This window comes from Gobius niger, assembly GCF_951799975.1.
Source record: "Gobius niger genome assembly, chromosome: 24".
In the NCBI taxonomy this organism is placed as follows: domain Eukaryota; kingdom Metazoa; phylum Chordata; class Actinopteri; order Gobiiformes; family Gobiidae; genus Gobius; species Gobius niger.
The window spans coordinates 7,644,451-7,668,536 of record NC_136875.1 but is presented as its reverse complement, the minus strand read 5'-3'; the positions used below and the strand labels follow the sequence as shown (position 1 = coordinate 7,668,536).

General features: G+C 41.8%; 1 protein-coding gene across 1 annotated transcript in view; it reads right to left on the bottom strand.

The window, feature by feature from the left end:
* Positions 1-24,086, bottom strand: part of LOC306982296 (copine-8-like) — a 209,336-nt gene that overhangs the window by 79,397 nt on the left and 105,853 nt on the right. Inside the window, exon 4 of the mRNA XM_079582198.1 lies at positions 2,146-2,249. Within this exon, the coding sequence (XP_079438324.1) occupies positions 2,146-2,249 (104 nt within the window). The remainder of the gene's footprint in view (positions 1-2,145; positions 2,250-24,086) is intronic.

The following is a 24,086-nucleotide window of genomic DNA, read 5'->3' as shown; positions in this document are numbered from 1 at the left end:
TAAGTGAAAACAAAAATCTAATTTCGCCTTCACTGCAAAAAGTAAATATCAAGCATTGGCTTAAATGACTTGAATTGAGGAAATGTATCTTGTTTTGAGCGGTTTTCACTCATTTAGACACTTTTCCTGATCGGACCAAGTTCACTTTGCTTGTTTGAGGACATTTCAGACCAGTTCTAGGGTAAATCTCGCTTGAAATAAGAAAGTAAAATTGCCAATGAGATAAGACCAATTTTCTTACCCCATTGGCAAAGAAAATGACCTGAAATAAGGACGAAATGTATCGAAACGAGTCAGAAACATCTCAGAACAAGTGAAATGATCTAGGACAAATGCCCAAGAACTTCTTAACTAGTCAAAACAACTAAAATTTGGATTATTATGCTCAAATTGAGATGTTTATACTGATCTAGTTAATTAGTTTTTGCAGTGTTGTTATTTTGTGTTCAAAGCTCATTAAATCAGGTTAGGAATTAGATATATATAATCCCTCTGAAAAAAAAAAAAACATTAGGCATTTTCTTTTGAAATGGGAAAAAATAGGGGGAAAACCCTCTCCCGCCCTCTCCTGGAAAACCACTGAGTTGTGTCACTGTAATGTAATGCCTTATGGCCTGATTTTAATTTATAAAGCAGTTTTTCCCCCCATTATTTCTGTTGTAATAAAAAAATAAAAAAAGGAAGTGCCCGAGGCGTCTGCGCTGCCCCTGCGGACAAAACAAACTGAGCGCCTGAACAGATGTCATGTTTGCACCTGTGAAGAAGAAGCTCTTTCTAACCTGCTCTGGACACGCCTGTTCTTTTTTCTTACTTAACGATAATGTCACGGAGAAAGGCGCGTTTGGCTGCGAGGGGTACAGGACTTTATTCAACCTTCCTAAAGAAGAGGCCACTCGCCAGAAGTCGGAATTTCCTTCCGTGATTCGGCGACTATCAGCCAAAATAGTGTTTTTCTGTGAATGTCTCTGATGGATGTTTGGTGAACCTTGGCCTGAATCAAAGTGGATTCACTTTAATATCCAACGCGACACCCGATGGAGCGGCCAGGACAGAGCGGTGAGTCAAAACGCGTGTTAGATTGTGTGTGTTAGCGTGTGTTAGCTGTGTCAACTCCTTATAACTGCATTGTGATGTAACTTCACTTATTGCTGTGATATTTATATTTCTACTACTGCGAATGTTGCATGGGCAGATTAGCTCAGAGAGAGGGGGCGGAGTTAACTGAATCGAAGCGTCGTGTCTTCCGGGTTTGAAAAATACTACAATCTATCATATAAATGCCTATACTTTACTTTGGAATGGCTAAAATAGCATGATACAGTTCCTGTAATAAATAAATCTGGACCAAAAATATTTATTTGAGCTGGACCAACAGCATCACAACTTGGATCTAAAGGATTTTAGTTTTCGATACTTTCATTTTTTCGATACCGGACTGGTATGGTTTCAAGGCACTAGATGCAAGTTGGTCATTTTATACTCACTACTGCCACCTCAGGTCTTATGCGTAAGACCCGAAGTTACACCTTTTTTTAGTGCAGGATTTTAGAGGCAGTTGTGGTGAACAGGTCTGGGTTCATTCTACACATTAGGACACGGCTGGAACATGTAGGGGGAAGAAAAGACATAATTTTACGGTACCCAGCCCTAGTTGAAAACCAGGAGGCCACTGGCAAGAACTATGCGTGTGTTTCTGCGATTCTTTATAACTGCTATATGAAAAAATAAAAGTTTCCACAGTATATTTATGAGACGTGCCAACACTCACATGTTGATAGAGGAGATTCTGCTCCAGTTGTAAATTTGTGGACATAAAATCAATATATAGTGCATGTAGAAATGAAGCCTGCTCTTGCCAGATGTGCGGCGCCCTCAGGCGTTTCGAGTTCTGCATTTCAAAGCAGTAAAATCGCAAAATTCTGATCTGAAAACATGTGTCATAAATAAAATGTGTCCTTCACGAGAGAGCACTCTAGGTCACCGCCTTGTTCGCGCCTGTCCCCGAATCGGCCTTGGGTCTCTAAGAGGAGGTGAAATATTTATTATTTGATGCTGCCTTCGCCAAATGTTAATTCTGTAGTTCACTGCTAACTCTGTGCGTATAAAAGCAGTCCGGTTTGAGACATTTTCAAAGACTAGACTCACGTCCCGTCCTCGTTGCTCCTGAAGAACACCATGAACGGGTCCGACTTCCCGAAGAAGTCCTTCTTGTCCAGTTTGTTGGCGCAGAACTGCATCATGGCACTGTCCTGGAGGAGAAACACATCACTATTACACTCCGTCCATGAATTTACAAGTGTTATTCTTTGCAAACAGTGCTGAACTCAACTCATTGACCGCCAGCCATTTTCAAATCAGAGAGCTCCCCACTGCCAGAGGTTTTCAGGATTTGTACTGTGTTTTTTCAAGACCCACAGAAAATTTAGGTCTAGGTCTATGTCAACCCGAAACCCACCAAAAGAAAGATTAGACTCTCTTCTTTCATCTAAAAAAGTTTGTTTCCATTTTCTAGTAATCGTCCATAGAAAATAGCTGAAATCACCCAAAATACTTTTTTTTAAAAGCTTTTTTTAATCAAGCAGCAGTGACTGTGATCGCATCCAAAGAGCAATGCTGCCAACTAGTGACTTAATAAAAGAACTACAACTAAGATTTTAACACCAGATATGCGCAAGGCTTTGCTGCAGCCGTTCCCATTAAAAAACCCAATTGACATCTATAGACGTCATTGGCACTCAATGAGTTAAAGACCATATCGTTAGCCACATAGCATAATTGCCTAACTCATTTTTGTTTTGATTTTGGAAAACATGTAAAAAGACGTTCTATAGGAAACACTTTGTTTTTCTCTTATTGCCATTTTAACAATACAAAATGACATAGGCAGTTATGCTACGATATGACATATTTGTAGTTATGACTTAGATGGATAACCTCTGTTGCAAGTAATAATAATCATTTTATTTCAGTGAACCAACAATTTAATGAAAAAAAGTTGAGAAGAAAAGTTATTTTTATTAGAAAAGTTAAGTCACAGCCGGACATACACATTTTTGGCCGTGCGATTTTTGGCGTTTCCCAAATCACTGTGTTAATTTTTTTGCTTGTGGAGAACAAAGTTGTGGTGTAGGATCACCGCGCACCCAACGTACAACCTTTATGTCGAACGTACGCCACACGGCGGCTGCTGGCTTCATTCGTACAGCCAAAGCACAGAAGCTGTTAGATCAACCGTGCAGGCTTCGTATGAAATTTGCAAGAACTGCAAACGATCTGTTTGTTATGTGTACCAACGCCGCCCATTTGTCGCAGAGATTACCCGGCAATTTGGAGGGGTTTGTGTCAGCCTACTTTGACCACATTCTCCCTGTGACAATGGCGATATCTGCTGAAAGAATATGAAACACTCCTGGTCTGCTGGCCTCTGTCAGGGTCTTAATTCTCTTCAGGCACTTTCTGTCTTCCCTCCTCACTGCCACCCTTTCTCCCTGCTCACTCTCTGACACCTGTTCTCTCTTCACCTTCCCTCTTCCCCTCGGCATATTACCAAAACTTTGTACAAATGGCTGCAGGCACATGCGAAGGAACTTGCCTTGTTGGACCGTGAGAGGGAACAAAGACACGAACTATGGCTCCAGTCTGCTGTAGTTCGTGTCTTTGTTCCCTCTCACGGTCCAACAAGGCAAGTTCCTCTTCTGTGTGTTCTGGCTCAAAAAGATACGGCTCTGGATCCGCTGTAAGCCATTCCTCCTCATCAACAAAGTCCGCCATCGCAAATTATTCATTTCAGTTATCTCACTAAAACTTGATGCTTCCTCAACTGTACTCAAACTAGCTAGCCGATAGCTCTCTGATACTACTGCACGTACTACAAGTCACGCAGCTTCTATTGACGGAAGTGAGCGGGGGGAAGTCTTTAGGAGTTACTGCGCGGACGTTGTTCTCCTCGTATCTTTACGCCTCACAATATAGTCCCCCTTTTTATCTGCTTATAAAATCGACATGCTACATTTTTGTGTAAATATACTTCGCATGAAAACACTTCACATAACTTTATTTAAATAAGGAACACGTGGAAGAGCTTGGTAGCTTCTATCGTGAGCTTTTTTGGAGCTATATGTGGGAGAGGCTGCGTATGTGCTCCGTTTGCGTGACAGAGCGCACGGACAAAGACCAGACGGGTATATATTAACTCGTCTAAGGTTAGGTAAGAACATATATCAGTATGTAAAAACGGTGGCCTATACTTTTAAGCTTTGAACAGCAGCACGCATTGACCGTGGCATTGTTTTGTAACCTTGCCAACAAGCTGAACGATCATGGTATTTGCGGAAAGTTTTCTTTAGCGATTTAAATGGGAGCTATCGACGGGTTAATTGCTTCGATAACCTTCTGCAATGTGACAGCATTTATTTTTCTGTCTAGTGTCGCATTCTTTTCTTCCCCCACCGAGATCTTGTGTTGACGGTGGGAAAGTGTGACCGCTGCGAAACATCCCAAAGACTCTCAATGGGGTTAAGATCTGGACTGTTTCATCACTTCCAAATCGTATCAGTTGCTCACCCATTATTACGCAATCACATTTATTCAAGGAGCTTTGAGTGCCATCCCCCAAGGACACAACGGGCAGTGTGCAATGATGGAACCACAAACTTACTGGTTTGTGTATGAACATTCCTATCCGTGCAAAAATGCTGTAGAAGCATAGTGCCGACGCCTCTCTCGACGAATGCTTTTATTCCAGACACTTTGGCGAGCGTATGGAGCACACAGGTCTTGATGGAGAGTCCGCTTCCTCCCATAGGAGCGCACAGTAGCCCTTTATGAGTTATTTTATTAGATTCACGGCGGCAGTGATGGATGGATTCGGTCGGCGAGAGCCCCTGTGCATATTCCGCATATCTCCAAGCTTATACAACATGGCATGACCCCGCGTCGCTCAACCGTATACACACGAACCCGTAGCAATGAAAAATGCATCACAGGCTATTCTCGAACTCCACTGGGTCAAAAGGGGGTCTCGTCTTCAGCGCTATACTTGCTATACCACTCAGTGTTTGTTTACCGTTTGCTTTTTGATGGGATTTTGTTCTTTGTTGAATATTGGATCCATATCACGGCAAGTTCCACTTATTTTAAAAATGGACCTCTCCAACCAACACATATAAACTAAGTGCATTGGGCTGTACTGGGACCAGAAGAGACCTGAAGCTGAGTGATGAGCTCCCCCACCTATAGTGCACTCCCGACTATAGTGCACCCCAAACAAGTGAATATGTGAATGAATAAGTGTAGGAAAAGTCGCGCTGTTGTAGTGTTTTGTCATTGTAAAGGGTGAGTTTGGTGTATTTTTTTTACTGGCATTAGAACGTAGATGTTGACTGAGAAAATTGGCTAAAAATCTCTGCGTGAAAAAGCAATGTTTTCCCTTGTTCCTACAAAAGATTACGAACTGTGAAACCATCTGACACAAGCTCTGTTGCACATAAAAGCCTCATGATATGCCCCTTTGTTTTATTCCAATATCATCAGGGAACCGTCAGTTCAATCTTGCCTTTGGCTACAGCGGCTAAAAATCTTAACGCACCACCGGGAGTCTTATGAGGTGTTCAAAGGGTGTGGGATATAAAACTTTAAAACAACACAGACTCGAATGGCTGCTGTAGTTTGCTGTAGCAAATAAATATAAGTAATTTGTTTACTTTGCCACATATCTCATTCCGCTGGCTGCACATAAGTTAAACAAGTTTTACATTTCCCTTTGAAAGCATCTTTATGGTTATCTAGCTACTTCTATGCCACCTAAAACCTTCAGACCAACCATAAACTTTCAACTTTTTTGACAGGTGTTACTTTTGAATTAAGACATCGTAATGTAAAAGTAAATAAGATGGGGTCAAAGTCAAATCCCTGTGGTACACCAATGTTTTAACACTGGGTTTATGAGATATAGAAGACCATAAACAAACCTTTTTGATAACGTATTCTTTACCAAAAATGTGTTTACTTTGCCACATATCTTATTCCGCTGGCTGCACTTAAGTTAAACGAGTTTTCCATTTCCCTTTGAAAGCATCTTCAGGGCACCTACACCTAACACCTACTCAAACTAATAACAAAGAAAAATCTAAGAGAATAGTTTATGGGAGCTTTAAAAGGTTTATACTTGATATTATTAATATATTTAATTCCCCGGATTGTTCCCGTGGTCATTTTGGGGTCCTACTCAGAAAGGGTTGGGAAATCCTGAACACCTTGTAGAACTATTGCACTGCCCTGTGTTAATCACAAATGCACTTTATGGTTATCTAGTTACTTCTATGCCACTAAAAACCTTCAGACCAACCATAAACTTTCAACTTTTTTGACAGGTGTTACTTTTGAATTAAGATATCGTAATGTAAAAGTAAATAAGATGGGGTCAAAGTCAAATCCCTGTGGTACACCAATGTTTTAACACTGGGTTTATGAGATATAGAAGACCATAAATAAACCTTTTTGAAAACGTATTCTTTACCAAAAAATTGTTTACTTTGCCACATATCTTTTTCCGCTGGCTGCACATAAGTTAAACGAGTTTTCCATTTCCCTTTGAAAGCATCTTCAGGGCACCTACAGCCGACACCTACTGACACTAAAAACAAATAAAAATCTAAGAGAATAGTTTATGGGAGCTTTAAAAGGTTTATGCTTGATATTATCAATACATTTAATTCCCCGGATTGTTCCCGTGGTCATTTTGGGGTCCTACTCAGAAAGGGTTGGGAGATCCTGAACACCTTGTGGAACTATTGCACTGCCCTGTGTTGATCACAAATGCACTTTATGGTTATCTAGTTACTTCTATGCCACCTAAAACCTTCAGACCAACCATAAACTTTCAACTTTTTTGACAGGTGTTACTTTTGAATTAAGATATCGTAATGTAAAAGTAAATAAGATGGGGTCAAAGTCAAATCCCTGTGGTACACCAATGTTTTGACACTGGGTTTATGAGATATAGAAGACCATAAACAAACCTTTTTGAAAACATATTCTTTGCCAAAAACAATGCAACATATTCCAGCACATGTTGAGAAGCTTTAAGAAATGTATAAAGTCAACAAGTTTGAGACGGACACATCAGAGTTGCTTTAAAGAACAGTCTCGTCCCTGATTCACTTTAACATTAAATATAAAAGGATGAATGATTGTCAGAGAGAGCGGAGTGACCAAAGAGCAGTGCGGTTCAAGCAAGTTCAGCTACAAGTAAATATTTAAAACAGCTTTTCTTCTTACGTACCAATGTCATGAGCTGCTGCTAAAGTAATTGGTTTCTTTGGGAATGTTTACTACAGTGTCTGTTTCAAAAGGATAAGTCACTACCTCTGACACAGAAGCCACAATTTTTATGTTTGATGAGGTAGTTTATAACAAAGCAAAGTTACTAAATTTAAGTACTTGAGTTCAATTTACAAATGTTTTGTGAAGGACGTATCCGTTTTCATCCACCATTTGAAATGCAAATACAATACTTTTTACTGCGCTACTTTACTTATCAAAGCTTTGAAATCAAAGGGATAAAAGAGAGTTTTGTCAGGACACAGGTTCCTAAGCCATCGTCTGTGATCTCAGTCTTGGACGTTTCGCTTCTCATCAAAGACGTTTTTCGTAAGCAGAATAAATGGTTTGAGTTTTGGTCAGCAGAAATATAAGAGGAGTTTAACTTTTTCATGAACTGCTACTCTCACCTTGTTCAGAGACAAGAGTGCGAAGAAAATCCTATGAAAGAAAAAGAAAAACACTCCAGTTCCCCGCTCATTAGCAAAACTCACCACTACATTCTCTAAAAACATAAAAAGGCGAAACAAATAGCTTTTATAAAATGGGCAAATCATCGAAAACTGACTTTATTGAGCTTTTAACCATGTACTAACGTATACCTGCAGTAGTATTTCACTTCTTTCACACAGTTTTGAGCAATCCTAAAGTTGTTTAATTGGGTGTTTTCTTCTACTATGGTTTCACCTCTTACTTCGTGCTGTACTTCCTGGGAACTGTTGTGTATGGAGATTGCAAAAATCAGATGAAAATAAAAAGTTTCTTATTCCTCCACCTAAAACTCAAAACTGAACCAGTCGACAGGAATAGGTTTTTATCAGCAACATCCACTCCCTACACCCGGAACCCAACCATTTGTGATGTGTCACCGTTAAACTACTAAACCACATTTTTAAAGCCAGTAATCCAGCATAGGGTTGGTTTATCAGGACACCATGAATCACCTGTCCACTCAGAACATCATCACTGAAAGTCACTCTTTTACAAGTGATTTCCAGTTTGGATTTACGATGTGGTTTACGGCTTCAGCACGGCCCGAAAAACACACCTTGAGCGCAAAATGGCCCAGAACCAATAATAGTGTTGGATCATGTGCTTCCGTAATGTGGAGGACTATGGCGTCAGATAACTATATTTAAGTTGAGGGCGCAAATACAACATCAACGCGCGCATTACACAGGGATCGAGGGCGCATGCACTAAAAGTGAGCACAAAAACTATAACAGAGCGCTTATGTGTCTTCATAGGCCCGGGGTTTGCATTTCAGCAGCTCTTTCCAGCCACAGCGCCCTCTCTCTAACAAAGTTTGACTGCTCGGTTTTCTTCTTCATTCAACAAGTCATCAGAATAAGGCTGACCAGTCGATCACAGATATAGTAAACAACAGTACAGTCTGTTCCGAACACATATATTTGACCTAATACGTTGCCTCAAAATATAAAAGTAGTTAATAAATATTATAAATAAAATGTGTAAAACTACTACTACTACTACTAGAAATAATAATACAAATAATGATAATAAATGATGATGACGATGAAAACGATGATGAAAAAGGAAGTCCATGTTCTGCAGTCTGATTGGCCAGTGCGAGCAGAGCCATGTGATTGAACAGATTTGCTCAAACATATATAATATTATAAGGATTAAAGATTAAAATGAAATATTCTTTACTCCTCCTCGGCTTCAATACGTAGTTGTTGGAATGTAATAAAGCCTTTTTTGTAAGTAAAAAATCCAGTATGTTCGCGTGTTCAGTCCATAGACTGTATCTGCATTGTATATCTGTGATCGACTGGTCAGCCTTATTCTGATTACATAACGTGCTGAATGAAGAAGAAAACCGAGCGGTCAAACTTTGGAAGAGAGAGGGCGCAGTGGGCAGAAAACAGCAGCTGAAATGCAAACACCGGGCGTATGAGACACATCAGCCTCTGTTATAGTTTTTGTGCTCACTTTTAGTGCATGCGCCCTTGATCCCTGTGTAATGTTGATGTTGTATTTGCGCCCTCAACTTAAAGATAGTTATCTGACGCCATAGAGGACAGCTTTAGGTTCAACAGTGACGTAATTGTATCATGGAGGTACAGAATGAAGTGTACAGATGACGACTTAGGAACCTGTGTCTCAGTGCAGCAGAATTAAGGCCGTTGTTTTTATTTAGTGTCCTCCCCTGCTACCTCGGCTCCTCTCTGGCTCCCACGTCTGTCACTCTGTCCTGGATATTCCACTTCTGTCACCGTGCCCCGGATATTCCACTTCTGTCATACTGTCCTGGATGTTGTGAGTTCGCGACACATCTCTCTCTCCCTCCTCTGGCTTTGGGCCCACGAAGCTCTCAGCCTTATCTCCCTCACTCCGCTGCAGCCTGCCGTTCCCGTCCTCACGGCTCCAGCGCATTGTTCACTCTCGCCATTAGAACCAGCCGCTTCGCCGGGCTGTGCCAAAACTGCACATTCACAATGCGCTCTGATGGGAGATGGGCGTTTAGGAAGCCGGTGAATGTTGGGGAGGGAAGCAGTTGGACTGTGGACATTCACCTCATTCCTCTGGCCACTGAATGAAAGGCTGATAAGGTTGATTTACTTTTAAAGCTTGACTGCTTAACGTTTCACCCAAAGCAAATAAACGTGTTTCCATTATGGGTGTTTTTGTTGGTGAAAAATATGCAAACAGTGAATATCAAGCATTGGCTTAAATGACGTAAATTGAGGAAATGTATCTTGTTTTTAGCGGTTTTCACTCATTTAGACACTTTTCCTGATCGGACCAAGTTTATTTTGCTTGTTTGAGGACATTTCAGACCAGTTCTAAGGTAAATCTCGCTTGAAATAAGAAAGTAAAATTGCCAATGAGATAAGACCAATTTTCTTACCCCATTGGCAAAAAAAATGTCCTGAAATAAGGACGAAATGTATCGAAACGAGTCAGAAACATCTCAGAACAAGTGAAATAATCTAGGACAAATGTCCAAGAACTTCTTAACTAGTTAAAACAGCTAAAATTTGGATTATTGTGCTCAAATTGAGATGTTTATACTGATCTAGTTAATTACATTTTGCAGTGTGGACTTGTCTCTTCTCAGGCCTGACTATGGAAGCCAAACATGAGTTTTAAACACATTTACAAATGTTTTAGGCTGAGTTGTTTTTCATAGTTTTCAGTCTAGTTCCTCAAAGTGTGAGTGGTCATAGTCTATTCTGCATTCTGCATTGGGGCGGGAGCATCACTCTGGAGGATAGGAATTGGGCAAACAAACTTGTTAAAAAGACGGGCTCAGAGGTCGGCCTGAGCCTGGATTCAGTGGACAAAAAGATGCGGACCAAAATACAAATTCTTCTGTCCTTGAAGGCAGTGTTGTTTTTGTAAACAAAGATGATGATGAAATTATTTCATTGACAGCCTTTTGTTCAGGACAACACCTTTGTACAACACCTTGTAGAACTATTGCACTGCCCAGTGTTAACCACAAATGCGCTTTATGGTTGTCTATTTACTTCTATGCCACTTAAACCTTTAGACCAGGGGTGTCCAAACTTTTTTCATGGGGGGCCGCATATTGAAGCGTACACGGGGTGAAGGGCCGTAGATCAGTAGTTAGTGCCGCAAAACCTTCGACAAGCAGAGGTTTAAATTGTGCCCCATACCTCTATTTAAGCTTAAAACCTTCATGCCAGCTCTGTCTCACAATAAAATGTTAGTTGTTAGGTTAGAATTGTATAGAATTATTACATTTCAAATAAAAAGGTCCATCTCTGGTGATGTGTACCGATACAGCAAGAGGCCGAGGGCCACCATAAATTGGTCTGAGGGCCGCATTTGGCCCCCGGGCCGCACTTTGGACACCCCTGCTTTAGACCTACCATAAACTTTGCAACATTTCTGACAGGTGTTACTTTTGCATTAAGATATCGTAATGTAAAAGTAAATAAGATGGGGTCAAAGTCAAATCCCTGTGGTACACCAATGTTTTAACACTGGGTTTATGAGATATAGACGACCATAAACAAACCTTTTGCAAAACTTTTTGAAAAAGTATTCTGAGCCAAAAACAATGTAAAATATTTCGGCACACTTTAAGAAATGTATATAGTCAACAAGTTTGAGACGGACACATCAGAGTTGCTTTAAAGAACAGTCTCGTCCCAGATTCACTTTAACATTAAATATGAAAGGATGAATGATAGTCAAAGAGAGCGGAGTGACCAAAGAGCAATACGTGTTAAGATGAACTTTAAGCCAAGTTCAGCTTGAAGTAAAACATCTTTTCTTCTTGTACCAATGTCATGAGCTGCTTCCAAAGTAATTGGTTTCTTTGGGAATGTTTACACTCATAGAAATGACTAAAATGTTGCAAAGACTTCAAAGCATTTTTGCCAAGAAGACTTTTTCACACCGGCTCTGGTGAGGTCGACTTAAAAGGGCTCTGACCTGAACCAACTTTGAAGTAAATACAATTGACCTAAGGAGGCTGCCAAAATCAACACTATACGCAGTTGACTGAAATGAAAAGTTCTTCCAGAGAGCCGATTGTGATGCCCCGAAAATGCAGTTGAACATGGGTAGATGGGCACTGTGCCACGTGGGTTTTGCAAGTGGAAACATATATAGTCATTTTCCCAACCATTTCCTAAACCACCATTCCTAATACACCATTGTAAATATGCCAGATAGCAAAAGAACCTGCTCTATCTGCTGTCCTAAGGTTATTATTCATTCCTACTCCCCCTTTATCGTATCGTCTAAATATAAATCTCTGTTCTATTTCATGTTGCCCCCCGTGTTCTAGCCCCGGGGGGTGGAAAGTGACTCTTATCTTTGACACATGCCATGCTAGCGGTAATCTCCTGGCTCCTTTACAGTACGCAAGTGTGACGAAGCGCTCAGGGCAGCATGCACTCCCACACCAGCAGAGCGGCACCACTAATGATAAACTGATGGCTTTTTAATGCTACTTCTCTGGCTCTGGGCCCAGCGGCGCATCGGGACAGAAGAACGGCGACGGAACTTGGACCGAAGGAGCTTCCCGAGTTTTTATCTTCGATGGAGTTGGTGTTGTTTCCAAGACGTGATGCTCATGCGATCAATCAAGATGCGATGTTTAGGTGATCAATGAAGAGGAAGGCGACAGTTCCTTTCACGGAATGAAAACAGAAGTATGTTGTGGGTAAAAACAAAATATTTTAGTTCAGTTATGGGCATTGGAGTGAGGTCGCTTAAAAATCAATCATGCTAAGGTTACATATCTGTCCATCCATTCGTCCGTCCATTTGCTTCCAGGGTCAGGTCACAGAGGCAGCAGTCTCAGCAGAAGCCCAGACTTCCCTATCCACGGACACTCTCCCTCCCTCCTGAAATCTTGTACCTGAAAAAGTTCTAAAGCATTAATTACCGCCAACTTCAAAGGTCCTATCTGTGTCTTATTCGGAAACTCCTTTGAACGCACCAGCCTGTATACAGTACAAATAGAACATACCTCCACGACTTAGTTGTTGTGAAACGTATGTATCTGAGTACCAAAGGCAAGTTGAGCTCTCGCATAATGATCCATGAACCATCATCAACACGCCGTCCCCGCGGATTTCGCAAGGATTAAGGACTTTAAAAGGACGGATGTGGGACAGACTCGTGGAGCCTTTATAATTTGTGGAGCCTTTTGTTTGGACTGTTCCGAGCCAAGAAAACAAGGTCGCAGGTAACGCGTACTTTCTTTATAAACCCGCACATCATTAAAACAACCCAATAATTATTTTATCTTTGTAAATGAGCCAGATGCAAACTCTTGTAAACGTTTAGAACACCACATTGGTTCACAAACTGCACATATTCATTTCTTACGCCGTTTTAATTCACACAGTCGAAATAAATACTTCCTTTCCTTGCCTCAGATTTTGCGCACTGTGGCAAAATTACATTCGTTTGCATATTCACGAGGACCCATGCGCTAAGTTTGCTCCACGCTCTAGACCAAACTGGGGAAGAGGAAACAGTGTCTAGCCATATATCTACAGCAGAAATCGCACAAGACTAATAGTGGCGCTCACCAGTGTCTCACCAGTGACTGAGACAATTTATCTTTCACCATTCTCACGACCCCCTCCTGGAACCGCCACCTTAACGTGGTGGAGGGGTTTGAGAGCCCGAATGATCCTGGGAGCTCTGTTGTGGGGGGCATCGTGCCCCTGGTAGGGTCTCCCATGGCCAACTGGTCCTAGGTGACGGGTCAGACAAAGAGAGGTTCAGAAGCCCCTTATGAGAGACCAACAGGCCTGGTTAGAACCATGAGGCCGTCCTTCTGTGGACCCACCACCTGCAGGAGGAGCCATAAGGGGCTGGTGCAATGTGATTTGGGCAACTCGATCGGTTGCCCCCATGACCCGGCAACGGACAAGTGGAAGAAAATGGATGGATAGCATCCTCACGACCGTAGCAGCCTGCTGCGGCTTTATTCAGTCGCAATCGACCGCCGCTGAATTTTGTGCATGCATGACATTCAGCTGCGACACATAATCCAACTGCGATTCACACCTTTTCATGCGGTCAATAGCGGTCGCTCGTGCAGACGCCAGTGCGCCAAAAGAGAGTGTTCGCACGACCTTCATATTCTGAGGCCGCAAATGATCGCATTGTGCCCGTACGCCAATTGTGACAGGCCCCTTAGTTAATCTGTTTGGACTTGGAAGTGAGGATGGACACTCTTCCATAATCCCGTAATGCCAGCACTGAGCCGCCACCTTTGGGCCGGGGGGGCTGAACACCTCTGTGCTTCTAATGGCTTGTTTACCAAATGTTTTGAAGTTTTGAAGACAGACACCACATGAAATTATTCACATAATTACGGCACAAAAGACTAAATGTCAAAGATATGTCTGTTGATGGCAAAAGGGCTTCGAAGGGCGAGCCACAACCCGCACATATCATTTTGGTAAACCAACAATCGCTCTGGTAACCTCCCGTGAGGGGGGAGTATAGCACTATTGAACACCATCAAAATGACAACAAAAGTCAGATCTGTAACTTCTTCTTCATCCTTTACAATAACTATGAGGCGGAGTCAAATAAAGACTGTGTTTAGTAGGAGGTTCGTGGAATAGATTTTAGTGACTTGTCCTTCTCAGCCAGTGTATGTGCACGTTTTTTTCCTGTCTAAACTAGCGACACAGCGTTTTTCCACACTGTCCCTTCGTGCTGCTGCTGTCACTCAATGCAGATCCACCCTGACAGTAACTCCCAGAGGTGCGACAGTAACTCCGGGTCTCTGAGGAGTCTATGATCAAACACTGCTTTCATGAACGTGTCATTCCGAAAGACAGACGGTGACGAGCTGTGAGGGGTTGCTCAAGTAGAGGCATGTTGGCATGATTTCAACGATAATCCGAACGATCATCAACCTTACAATTCCCAGAAAAGAAGAACAATCTCGATAACTGATCTCACGCCTAAGCTTGAGGATTTCCACTAATAACAAGCAGCTTTTATTTCTTCATTTCTGGCAGAAACCAGGATGTGTCGCCTTCTCAGGAGACACAGGATTTCACGAACGACTGGCTCCGTTCAGAAATGCTTGATTCGTTCCAAAACAACTCAAAAGTAAAACCACAAGTAATAAGCAATAGAGCACAATGAACGGATCACACATGGGCAGCACCCATGGCTTCTCGGGTGTGGTGGAAAGAGGAACATATGAAAAAGGCAGAAGCAAATGCATTTTTGATAAGCTCCACATCACCACATTTTATCTGTCGCTCCACTCACATTCAGAGAAAGAACAAAACCAAACTTAAGGAAAGAAAAAGAGCAGGAAAAGTTGATGGGTAGTCATTTTTCAACACGTTTTGGACTATATCATTTTCCAAATCCAGCACCCTGAGACCGTACGCTAGCCGTAAGGAAGAAGGCTCGAGACTAGAGAGCGTGAGCATCCAAGATCCCTAAGTGCACCAACGAAAAGGCTCCAGGTGATGTCTCGGACAATGGGGAACAGAGGATGAGGTGCTGGAGGTTCTGTCTTGGGAGGACAACCCCCTACATGGGATGTACCGCTGAAACCTATCTGAAGTGGCGGCAGGGGCGTTGCTGGGATATCATTTCGGCGCGGGAGTTTTCTGCCTTAAAATGGGCCAGGCCTCTACAGACTTGTGGCGCACCTCGTAGAGCGTCAGGCTAGAGTACGGTTAGTTTGTCGGATCGATTCTAACTCTTTTCAAATTGGCCGCTACACACATAAAGCACTTTTTATACATTGATCCCTTGATTCTTTCTTTTTTGCCTCACTTGCCTTTGTTCTGTCCACTTATTTACTCACTTCTGCGTTATCTCAGCTGGACTGCGCCAACTTAAACTGACCGCAGGGGTGTTCAACTTAACGACAGAGGAAAGCCGTTGGGGCTGACATTGCAATACCAAGTGATTGCAACACTCAGGAACATGGAACAGGAGAATCTAGAGAAATATCAGGGGCTCAGAGAAAAGCAGAACCCTAAAGCTGCCAGGTCTCTGTAAGAGGAACCAAGCTTGGAAATCTGAGACAACCCACGGAGGGTTAGAAGAGGTTCAAATTATAAACATTCTAAACATTTTTGTGGTACTTTAAGAGGTTAGCTATTGCCCTGAACTGGGATGAAAGTACGAGGCTTGGTTCATTTGCATCACCAAGGTCCTGCAATTTTTGTGAAGAGAAGACACACAATATATCATCCCCCCCCATTCTGTTCATTAAAGGATTAGGCAATTTACAAACATAAGCAGTGTAAATGAGTTCACCCCAAGAGTAAATGAACAGTTCAATGGGAGGAAAAGCAGCCTCTTCATATGAGAATATACCAGCATTGCAGAGAGAACAACAGTTGCCCGCCTCTTCAACTTACACTCCTGATGTCATTGCAGCTTTCGCTTCCTTTAGTTCAGTTTTGTACTTTTCTCTGAAGGACACCGATCCCCACTGAACAGACAGGCAGATAAAAGCGACATGTGGCGATGTGGCGCTGATTAAAAATGCATTTGCCGCTGTCTCATTCGTATTCCGCCCTACAAACGCCGCGCTGACGAGCCTTGTGATCACGCGACGCCAGATAATCGAGGGAGTCGCGCGGTTTGAAATGTTAATTTTCAACCACGCGGGCGAGGGGACGGAGGGATGGGCCGCAACCTCGAGGGAGTCACCGGGAAGTGGCAGTGACAGAGTGGAAAGGCAGCCGTAATTATAACGCAACAGGTCAGGAACAGGCGCATGAATTATACAACAAACCCGGGCAGCTTTAGGGCAGTTTGGGGACTGCCATGACCAATTATCGCCTCGTAAGTATTTAATCGATGCGCTGGTAAAGGCAAGAGAAGGACACAATTACCTATTTTCTGTGCATTTCGGAAAATTTTGGTCGAGGGAAGTTAAGCTCAATCAAAAGGCCTTGATTTTCTGGGTTACAAACCATAAAACAGGAAGTGAATGAAGTTTGTGTCGTTCATTGTGGTACATACTCATTCCTGGCTTTATCAATCAACTCCAGACAGGAGTAAATCAGGTATATGTGAGAAGGCCTGATTCAATTTAAACTGTAGGCTCTTTAGAATGTTGTGATGTCACATGAACGGAACCTATGGTGAACTCTTCGAGGAAGCAGATGGCTTTAGTTACCTCTTCGGGGGAAAAAAAACAATGCAAAGTGCACATCAATTGCAACTGTGTCCTTTTTTGTTACCTGTTGCTTTTGGAATAGATTCAAGATTTAATGTCTTCATGGATCTGCTTCTGAGTATCTCTCTGAGCTTTTGTCCGTTTATGCCCCAGTCAGATCAGTAAGGTCTGCGAACCAGCTGTCTTTGAACGTGCCCAGATCCCGTTTAAAGACGCGAGGAGATGGAGCGTTTAGTGTGGCTGCTGCCAAACTCTGGAACTGTCTCCCCCTAATTGTCAGAGCTGCTCCAACCATAGAAACCTTTAAGACTGCCCTTAAAACACATCTGTTTGCGTTGGCGTTCAATTCAAGTTGAGCTGTATTATAACTCTATTGTGTGTGCTTCTCTTGTTGTTTTGTACTGTAATTTTATATTGTGTACCTGTATGTGAAGCACTTTGGGCACCTAGTGTTGTTGTAACCGTGCTATACAAATAAAGTTGACATTGACAAACCTTTTATCACTTGATTTCAAATCCATCGATCCATAAATTGCTGGACCAGTATTTGCAAAACTGTCCGAGGTCTTGATGGAAAAGCAGGGCAAGGTCAAGGTCAACTTTATTTCTATAGCACATTTACAACAACCACGGCTGCCCAAAGTGCTTCACAATAAAAACAGGGCAGACAGAGCCTTTGCCCCAAACTGTGGAACTGCCTCCCTCGGAATGTTACATTGGCCACTTACATTTTTGCCTGGCCTGCCATACATTTCTCCTTTCGGTTCAAAAGAAGAACCGTCTGGGCAGCTGCTCGCAGTCAATCATTTCACTGTTTTACCCACATCGGTCCAATCAGCCGTCACCCGTAACCACCACGCACTCTTCCAAAACATTAAAGATGGTGGTGCGGCGACTGATACACGTTTTTCTTCTGCTCTTCCGTCTGTTTTAAATCATTTGGACAATACTAAATCCCTAAAACCGGAGCAAGAAACAGCGTTGGAAGCGTTCCTCGTAAACAAGGACGTTTTTGGAAAGACTTCTGCCGCTTGTTACTGCGACGTATCTAGCGTTTCTCTCATTGGTTGATGCCGTCTGTCAATCACGCCCACCGGGAAATCGTTGAGATCATGCTTGCTCCCAGACTATATGTCTTTGAAATATCTATGAAAAAGCATGTGGTTTGGCAGGCCAGGCAACTTCAATTTATCCATTCATGTGTTCATTCGGTTGAGGGCGGCGCACGTCAAAGAACGCACCACAGTCTTTGGTTAACTTCTGACAAAACCGAGACACTAATCATTGCCTCTGACCGTGCTATCCCTGGCATTAGACAGTACGAAGTTGAGTTATCTTTGATGAGGGGGAGGTCTCAAGCGCAGCAATCAAAAAATGTAATCAAGAGCTGCTTCTTTCGACTGCGTGACTAACGGTTTCCCAGGATGAGTTGGAGACAATTTCCTGGTCCTTGGATTCTGTAGAGCACAATTGTAGAGCAGCTATATTTATGCAACAGAAAAAAATCAGAGATTCACTTCTGATTTTAAGACAGGTGTGCAATGTTGCTACTCTCGCCCAAGAGAGTTAGTAGCCAATGTCTTGGGTTTTCCTTATTTCTCCTTGGGTTTTCCTTTCCTTATCCTTATACTTCACTTTATTGACTCAAATGTTTGCAGATTGACCCAATCAGCATGTTCAGAACTAAAGGGAAATGCCTCTAAAATGTGAATCATCAGGCGAATGTGGGAATGTAGAAGGTCTTTGGCGAGCTTCCTAGGAAGGGCTGGAGCTGCTGGTTGGAGATCTCTGCTGTAGAGACTTAAGGCCTTTTCATACTCCACAAAATGACGTCATGTTGTTCTTGCATCTCTTGTTCGGCAGTTCTTGCAGGTTGCTCATGACACCCAGCTGAGCAGAACACTTTGCTGTGATTGGCTGGATTTTTTTGTGGGTGGGTGGTAATTTGCCAGAAACCGGGAACACTTCGCTGAAGCATTACAAGGACACACAAATGTAAAAAAAAAATCCTGGTGAGAAATCGCGTTTTGTGCAAGGACGAAGACGAATGCAGAGGAGACAAGCGTTATCTGCGTGACAAGTTCTCCAAGGCAAAGAATGTCAACCAACATGTTCACTGAAGGTTCTTGGATGGACAATGCCTGTACTGAGACGTCAAACAACGTGATTTTACTGAGTGACACGGAGGTAAGCTTTTAATGTTAACGTTTTCTCACATAATAAACCAGCGGGAGATGTGCACTAAACATAAAGTCAATCTTCAAAATGTTTGCAATATCGTGACTGATACATTTTATAATAGTTTGAACTCAAATGGCTCGTTTTGTTTCTGTCATTTCGTGTTAGTTTTGGCTGCTGAAAAAGGGGGGGTGGCAGTTCGGCAGAAACACGCATTGTGGAGTATGAATAGGCCTTTAGGGAACAACTTAATACTTTACTTTTCAAACGTGCTTTTTAGAGGCAAAAGTCGGCCTTTATTGACAGTTTATGTATTTTACTGTTATGTATTTTGTTGTGTTTCTCCATGTAGAGCACTTTGTGGCCCCTGGCTGTCAAAAGCGCTGCACAAGTACAGTTTACTTACAGACTGTAGCCTCGAGTGAACTACATCTGTTGTCTTACAGTTGGACTATTGAGCACACGTTCATTTATCCTTCATTTTTATTCTGGGTTTATTAGTTAAAGAGGGGGTATTATGCTTTTTTCAGCCACATAGCACCAGTCTATAGCACACTACAATGATGACGAAACCTTCTGTTGGTCTGTAAATGCAGTAAATTAGAATAACTGCCTTGTATAAAATTGCTCTTTCAAAATGGCGTTAGCAAATGACTTGAAATAGGCCCCTGTCTCTTTAAGAACCTCTGACCCTTTCCGACACGCCCCCTCCACACGCTGTCTGTGGCATGACAACAACACTGCGCTCGTTGTCTCAACTGTATTGAAACTACGATCGGTGCATTTTAATTTTTATTGTTGGAAAGGAGCTACTGTTTATCACTTTGTGAACAATGGCCACACAGGATATTATTTGGAGACAAACCTTCCACACCGGACGCTTGGAAGGGGCTCTTGCCTGAAAAATAACTGCTGTTTGGAGGCTATCTCTTTGCATCTGCCATGCCCTATGGATCTCTAACTATACCCCCATGGACGACACCAGGATCTGCAGGAGCCCATACGATTCAAAGACGGACATTATCTGTGCAGGTGGACAGTGGTTTTTCGAGGTTACCCGTTAGCTTGTTATAATCGACTACAGCTCATTGTTGATGAAAAGTCTGCAATAAACCACAAATGTGTAAAGCCAGGCTCATTGTGTGATCATCGTAAAGGCTGCTTCGAGTAGTTGCTGCTTTATTGACGTTATCTGTGCATAATATGCTGCCTGTTTTCAATGAATGTTGTGAAGGTGAAGGTTGTTAGCTTGTCGCGGCTAATAGTGCCTTAGCTCCGGGACAAACCACTCGGCTACGACTCACTGTAGATGAAATGTGAGCAATAAACTACGAAATCAACAAGCCCGGCTCCGTGTGTGATCATCATAAAGGCTGCTTCAAGCAGTTGCCTGTTTTAGTGACGTTTTCAATGCATAATATGCTGCTTGTATTCAGTGAATTTTCCCGTTAGCTTGTCGCGGCTAGCTTGTTAGCTCCGGGGAAAAGCCACTCGGCTATGACCCATTGTAGATGAAATGTGAGCAATAAACTTCCAAATCAACAAGGCAGGCTCTGTGTGTGATCATTGTTAAACGGTTCTTTATGTGTGTGGTGGTTTTATTGACTTTATTTGTGCATATTTCTCGTTTTCACGTGATGACTCGAGGTTTAGCTTAGCATTAGCTTTCTCCGGAGGCTCTGTGCATCATCAAGGCCCAGCGCAGAACCAGACACTGAAATAAGCGTTCTTGTCACCGGTTTTAATCCTGGGTGTTTCGGTAACAGAAACACTGATGTGTGTCTTTGTAAAAGTCTGCTGTGGCTCCGGTTCACAACACATGAAGCTAATCCTCCATAATGACTCTGTTTACATCTTAGGGCTAGACACTGCGGGGAGGGGGTTCTGCTAAGGGGCAGTGGTTGGTTACTCGGCTGGTGACGAAAGGTCGGAGGCGTATCCTGGAGGTCGGAGGCGTTTCCTGAAGGAATCAGGCGTTTTATCCCTAAAATGGCTGCCATCGGAGTTTTTACAGATTACTCGAAAATACGTGAATGTGCTAAGGCAACACTTCAGGCATGTTTTTAATGAGGGAATGACTTAATAACATGATGTAAAGCTTGAAAAAGTCGATTTTGCATAATACCCCCCCTTTAAAGTTAGTCATCAATGGACTGTACTCAGAACCTTTGCAGCACTTTGGAGGCATTGATATCCGTTTGTAAATGAGCTTTATATCTAAGACCAGGTCTGGTGGGACCACAAGAGTGAGTGAGGGAAAATTCAAAATTGTTAGTTAGTTTTTTCTTTGTTAATCTCCCAGAGGAAAAATGTGTTTTGGAACAGGGCAGCAGCTCAAAGTTACACGATCACCATAGAACACCACTGTCTAGGGCTGCAACTAACGATTATTTTGTAATCGATTAATCCATCGATTATTTTTACGATTAAGAGTGAATGGTGTAGGAACATTTTATTTTTTCAATTTTTTCATCACATTATAGCTGAAGTGGCGCTGTTTGAGGATGTTTTGATGTAGGGAAATGTTTTTTTGAAGGCTCTATTAATGAAATTTACAATGTACAAAACACGACAGACCCTGAATATAAAATCAAAGTAGGTTTTCATCAGAAATACTACATTTTTATGTCATTTTTGCTCCATTTTATTCTGTGTGAACCAGAAAACGATTAATCGGTTACTAAAATAGTTGTTGACTATTTCAATAATCGATTAGTCGTCGATTAATCGATTAGTCGTTTCAGCCCTACCACTCCAACTCACTATTTAGGAGTTACACAGAGGTAGGAATGAGACAGTTCTTACACCTGTTATGTTTACATAGAAATGTCCTGTACCGTCAGAGTTTAGGAGCTGACACTACCAGCAGTGCACACGTGGGTTTATACGGTTTAATAACCAGTAAAAAATCCGAAGAGAATCCTAAAGGGAAACACTTTCTGACAGCCTAAACTGAAACGACTCCAGCTAAAGTGTGTTAGCAACTGTCAACTCCAGCTGAAGCACATTAAAAACAGTGAAAAACAGTCATTATAGCGCAACAGGTCAGTGGTCTGGGCCAATGAATTATGTACGGCTCTGGGCCGCTGGATGGCAGTTCAGGGACGGTCGGAACCAATTACCAGGTAATAATAATTTAATCACTGCGCTTGGTTAGAATAAAAATAGAATAAAAATGAAGCAATTTGAAATGTAATTGAGGAGATGGGAAAAGAGAAAGGCAATCATTTTTTTAGCGATGAGATTGATGGCTCTTTAGTGGAGCAGAGTGGTTTTATCAGTATGTTTCCATTCATTTCCCCCATAGACTTTTAAACATCCCTCAAGTGAATATTAACTATAAAACAAAATTACAGCTGTGCCTTCAAACACTTAAAGGGGCTATGTCCGACTTTTCTCCAGCAATGGATTTTTTTTTTTTTTTTTACTTTGCATTGTGAACAATTCTAAAGCCTTTAATTGATGGGTTTATTCATGACACGTCTGTTCTTGAAGCCTTCATTGGAAGAATTTTATTCAGTTCTATATGTTCTTCTCAAGAAAAAAGAAACTTTACACATTTCTGTCATGTTTATGTAGTAATATTACTAACTAAGTGCTGAGTATTCTTGTAAATTCTGATATTTCAAAAGACTAGAAATCAAAAAGATAATCCTTAGGGCGACTAAGGTTTAAGAAAATGAAACTGAAATTATTGTTTTATAGTTTTTGGAAAAATCAAATTTAAATTAATACAACTGAATACATTTCCTACGTCACCATGAAGTTTTTGTCACACGTTTACTTTTATTCAAGTAGGAAGTACTGACTCCAAGTACAGTTTCTCCAGGTGCATGTACTTGAGTAGGAACAAATCTGGCTCAACAACTCGAAACGAACAAACTAGGTTCAAAACTTAAAGCTAAAAAAAGAAAAAAGATTAGTGCTTCGTTGACCTTTCAGTGACCAAGTGTCTGTTTGGGTGGTCAGCAAGACGCCTTTATTTTCCATCACAGTGGCATTTCTGGATGGAATGCATGCATGTAGATGGCATCTCTGGAATCGCCCATATATGGTCATGTTTGAAAACAGTTAAGGGGGAAAACAATTTGGAGAAAAATCTAAACTTTCTCTAATTATTCAAAAACTTAACAAACGTTGAATTATGAATATAGTTTCTACTAAATAAAGATACAAAGACATGGAGAGGAGCAAAGTGGTTCAACAGCCCATAAATATATAAATAATGGAGAATGCTAACGCTAGCTATGACTTCCATTTTTTTGCTTCTACTGAACAATCTGCTGGGAAAAAATATCCACATGAGTTAGACTTGGCCACGTCCCCTTCTATGACGCGATAGATACAGACGACATCTCATCTTAGAAGGGGACGTGGCTTCGCCAACGGAGAAAACAGAATCTTTTGTGAAACACAATCTTTCACTCTTTTTAACCATTTTCTGGCAAAATATAAACTTTTTTATCACATACAAATAAAGTCAAGTCTCAATCGGGTCCATATGGATGTTTATTCAGTGCAGATTGTTCAGTAGAAGTGAAAAAACGGCAGTGGTAGCTAGCACTAGCTAGCGTTAGCATCAGCAAAATGCTAACATGTAGCATCATATTAGCATTCTCTGCTTTTTATGCATTTATGGGCTGTTGAACCACTTTGCTCCTCTCCATGTCTTTGTATCTTTTTTTAGTAGAAAACTCTATTCATAATTAAGCATTTGTAAGTTTTTGAATCATTAGAAAAAGTTGAGATTTTTCTCCAAATTGTTTTCCCCCTTAACTGTTTTCAAACATGACCATATATGGGCGATTCCAGAGATGCCGTCTGTATCTATAAGCTGTGAAAACCTATACCATAAACCCTAAAAGCAACTGGTCCTGCAGTGTTGCAGAGGTCACCCTAGTGCAAAGTAAAGGCCACATGCTGACCACTCATACACTCACTGATAGGTCAAATA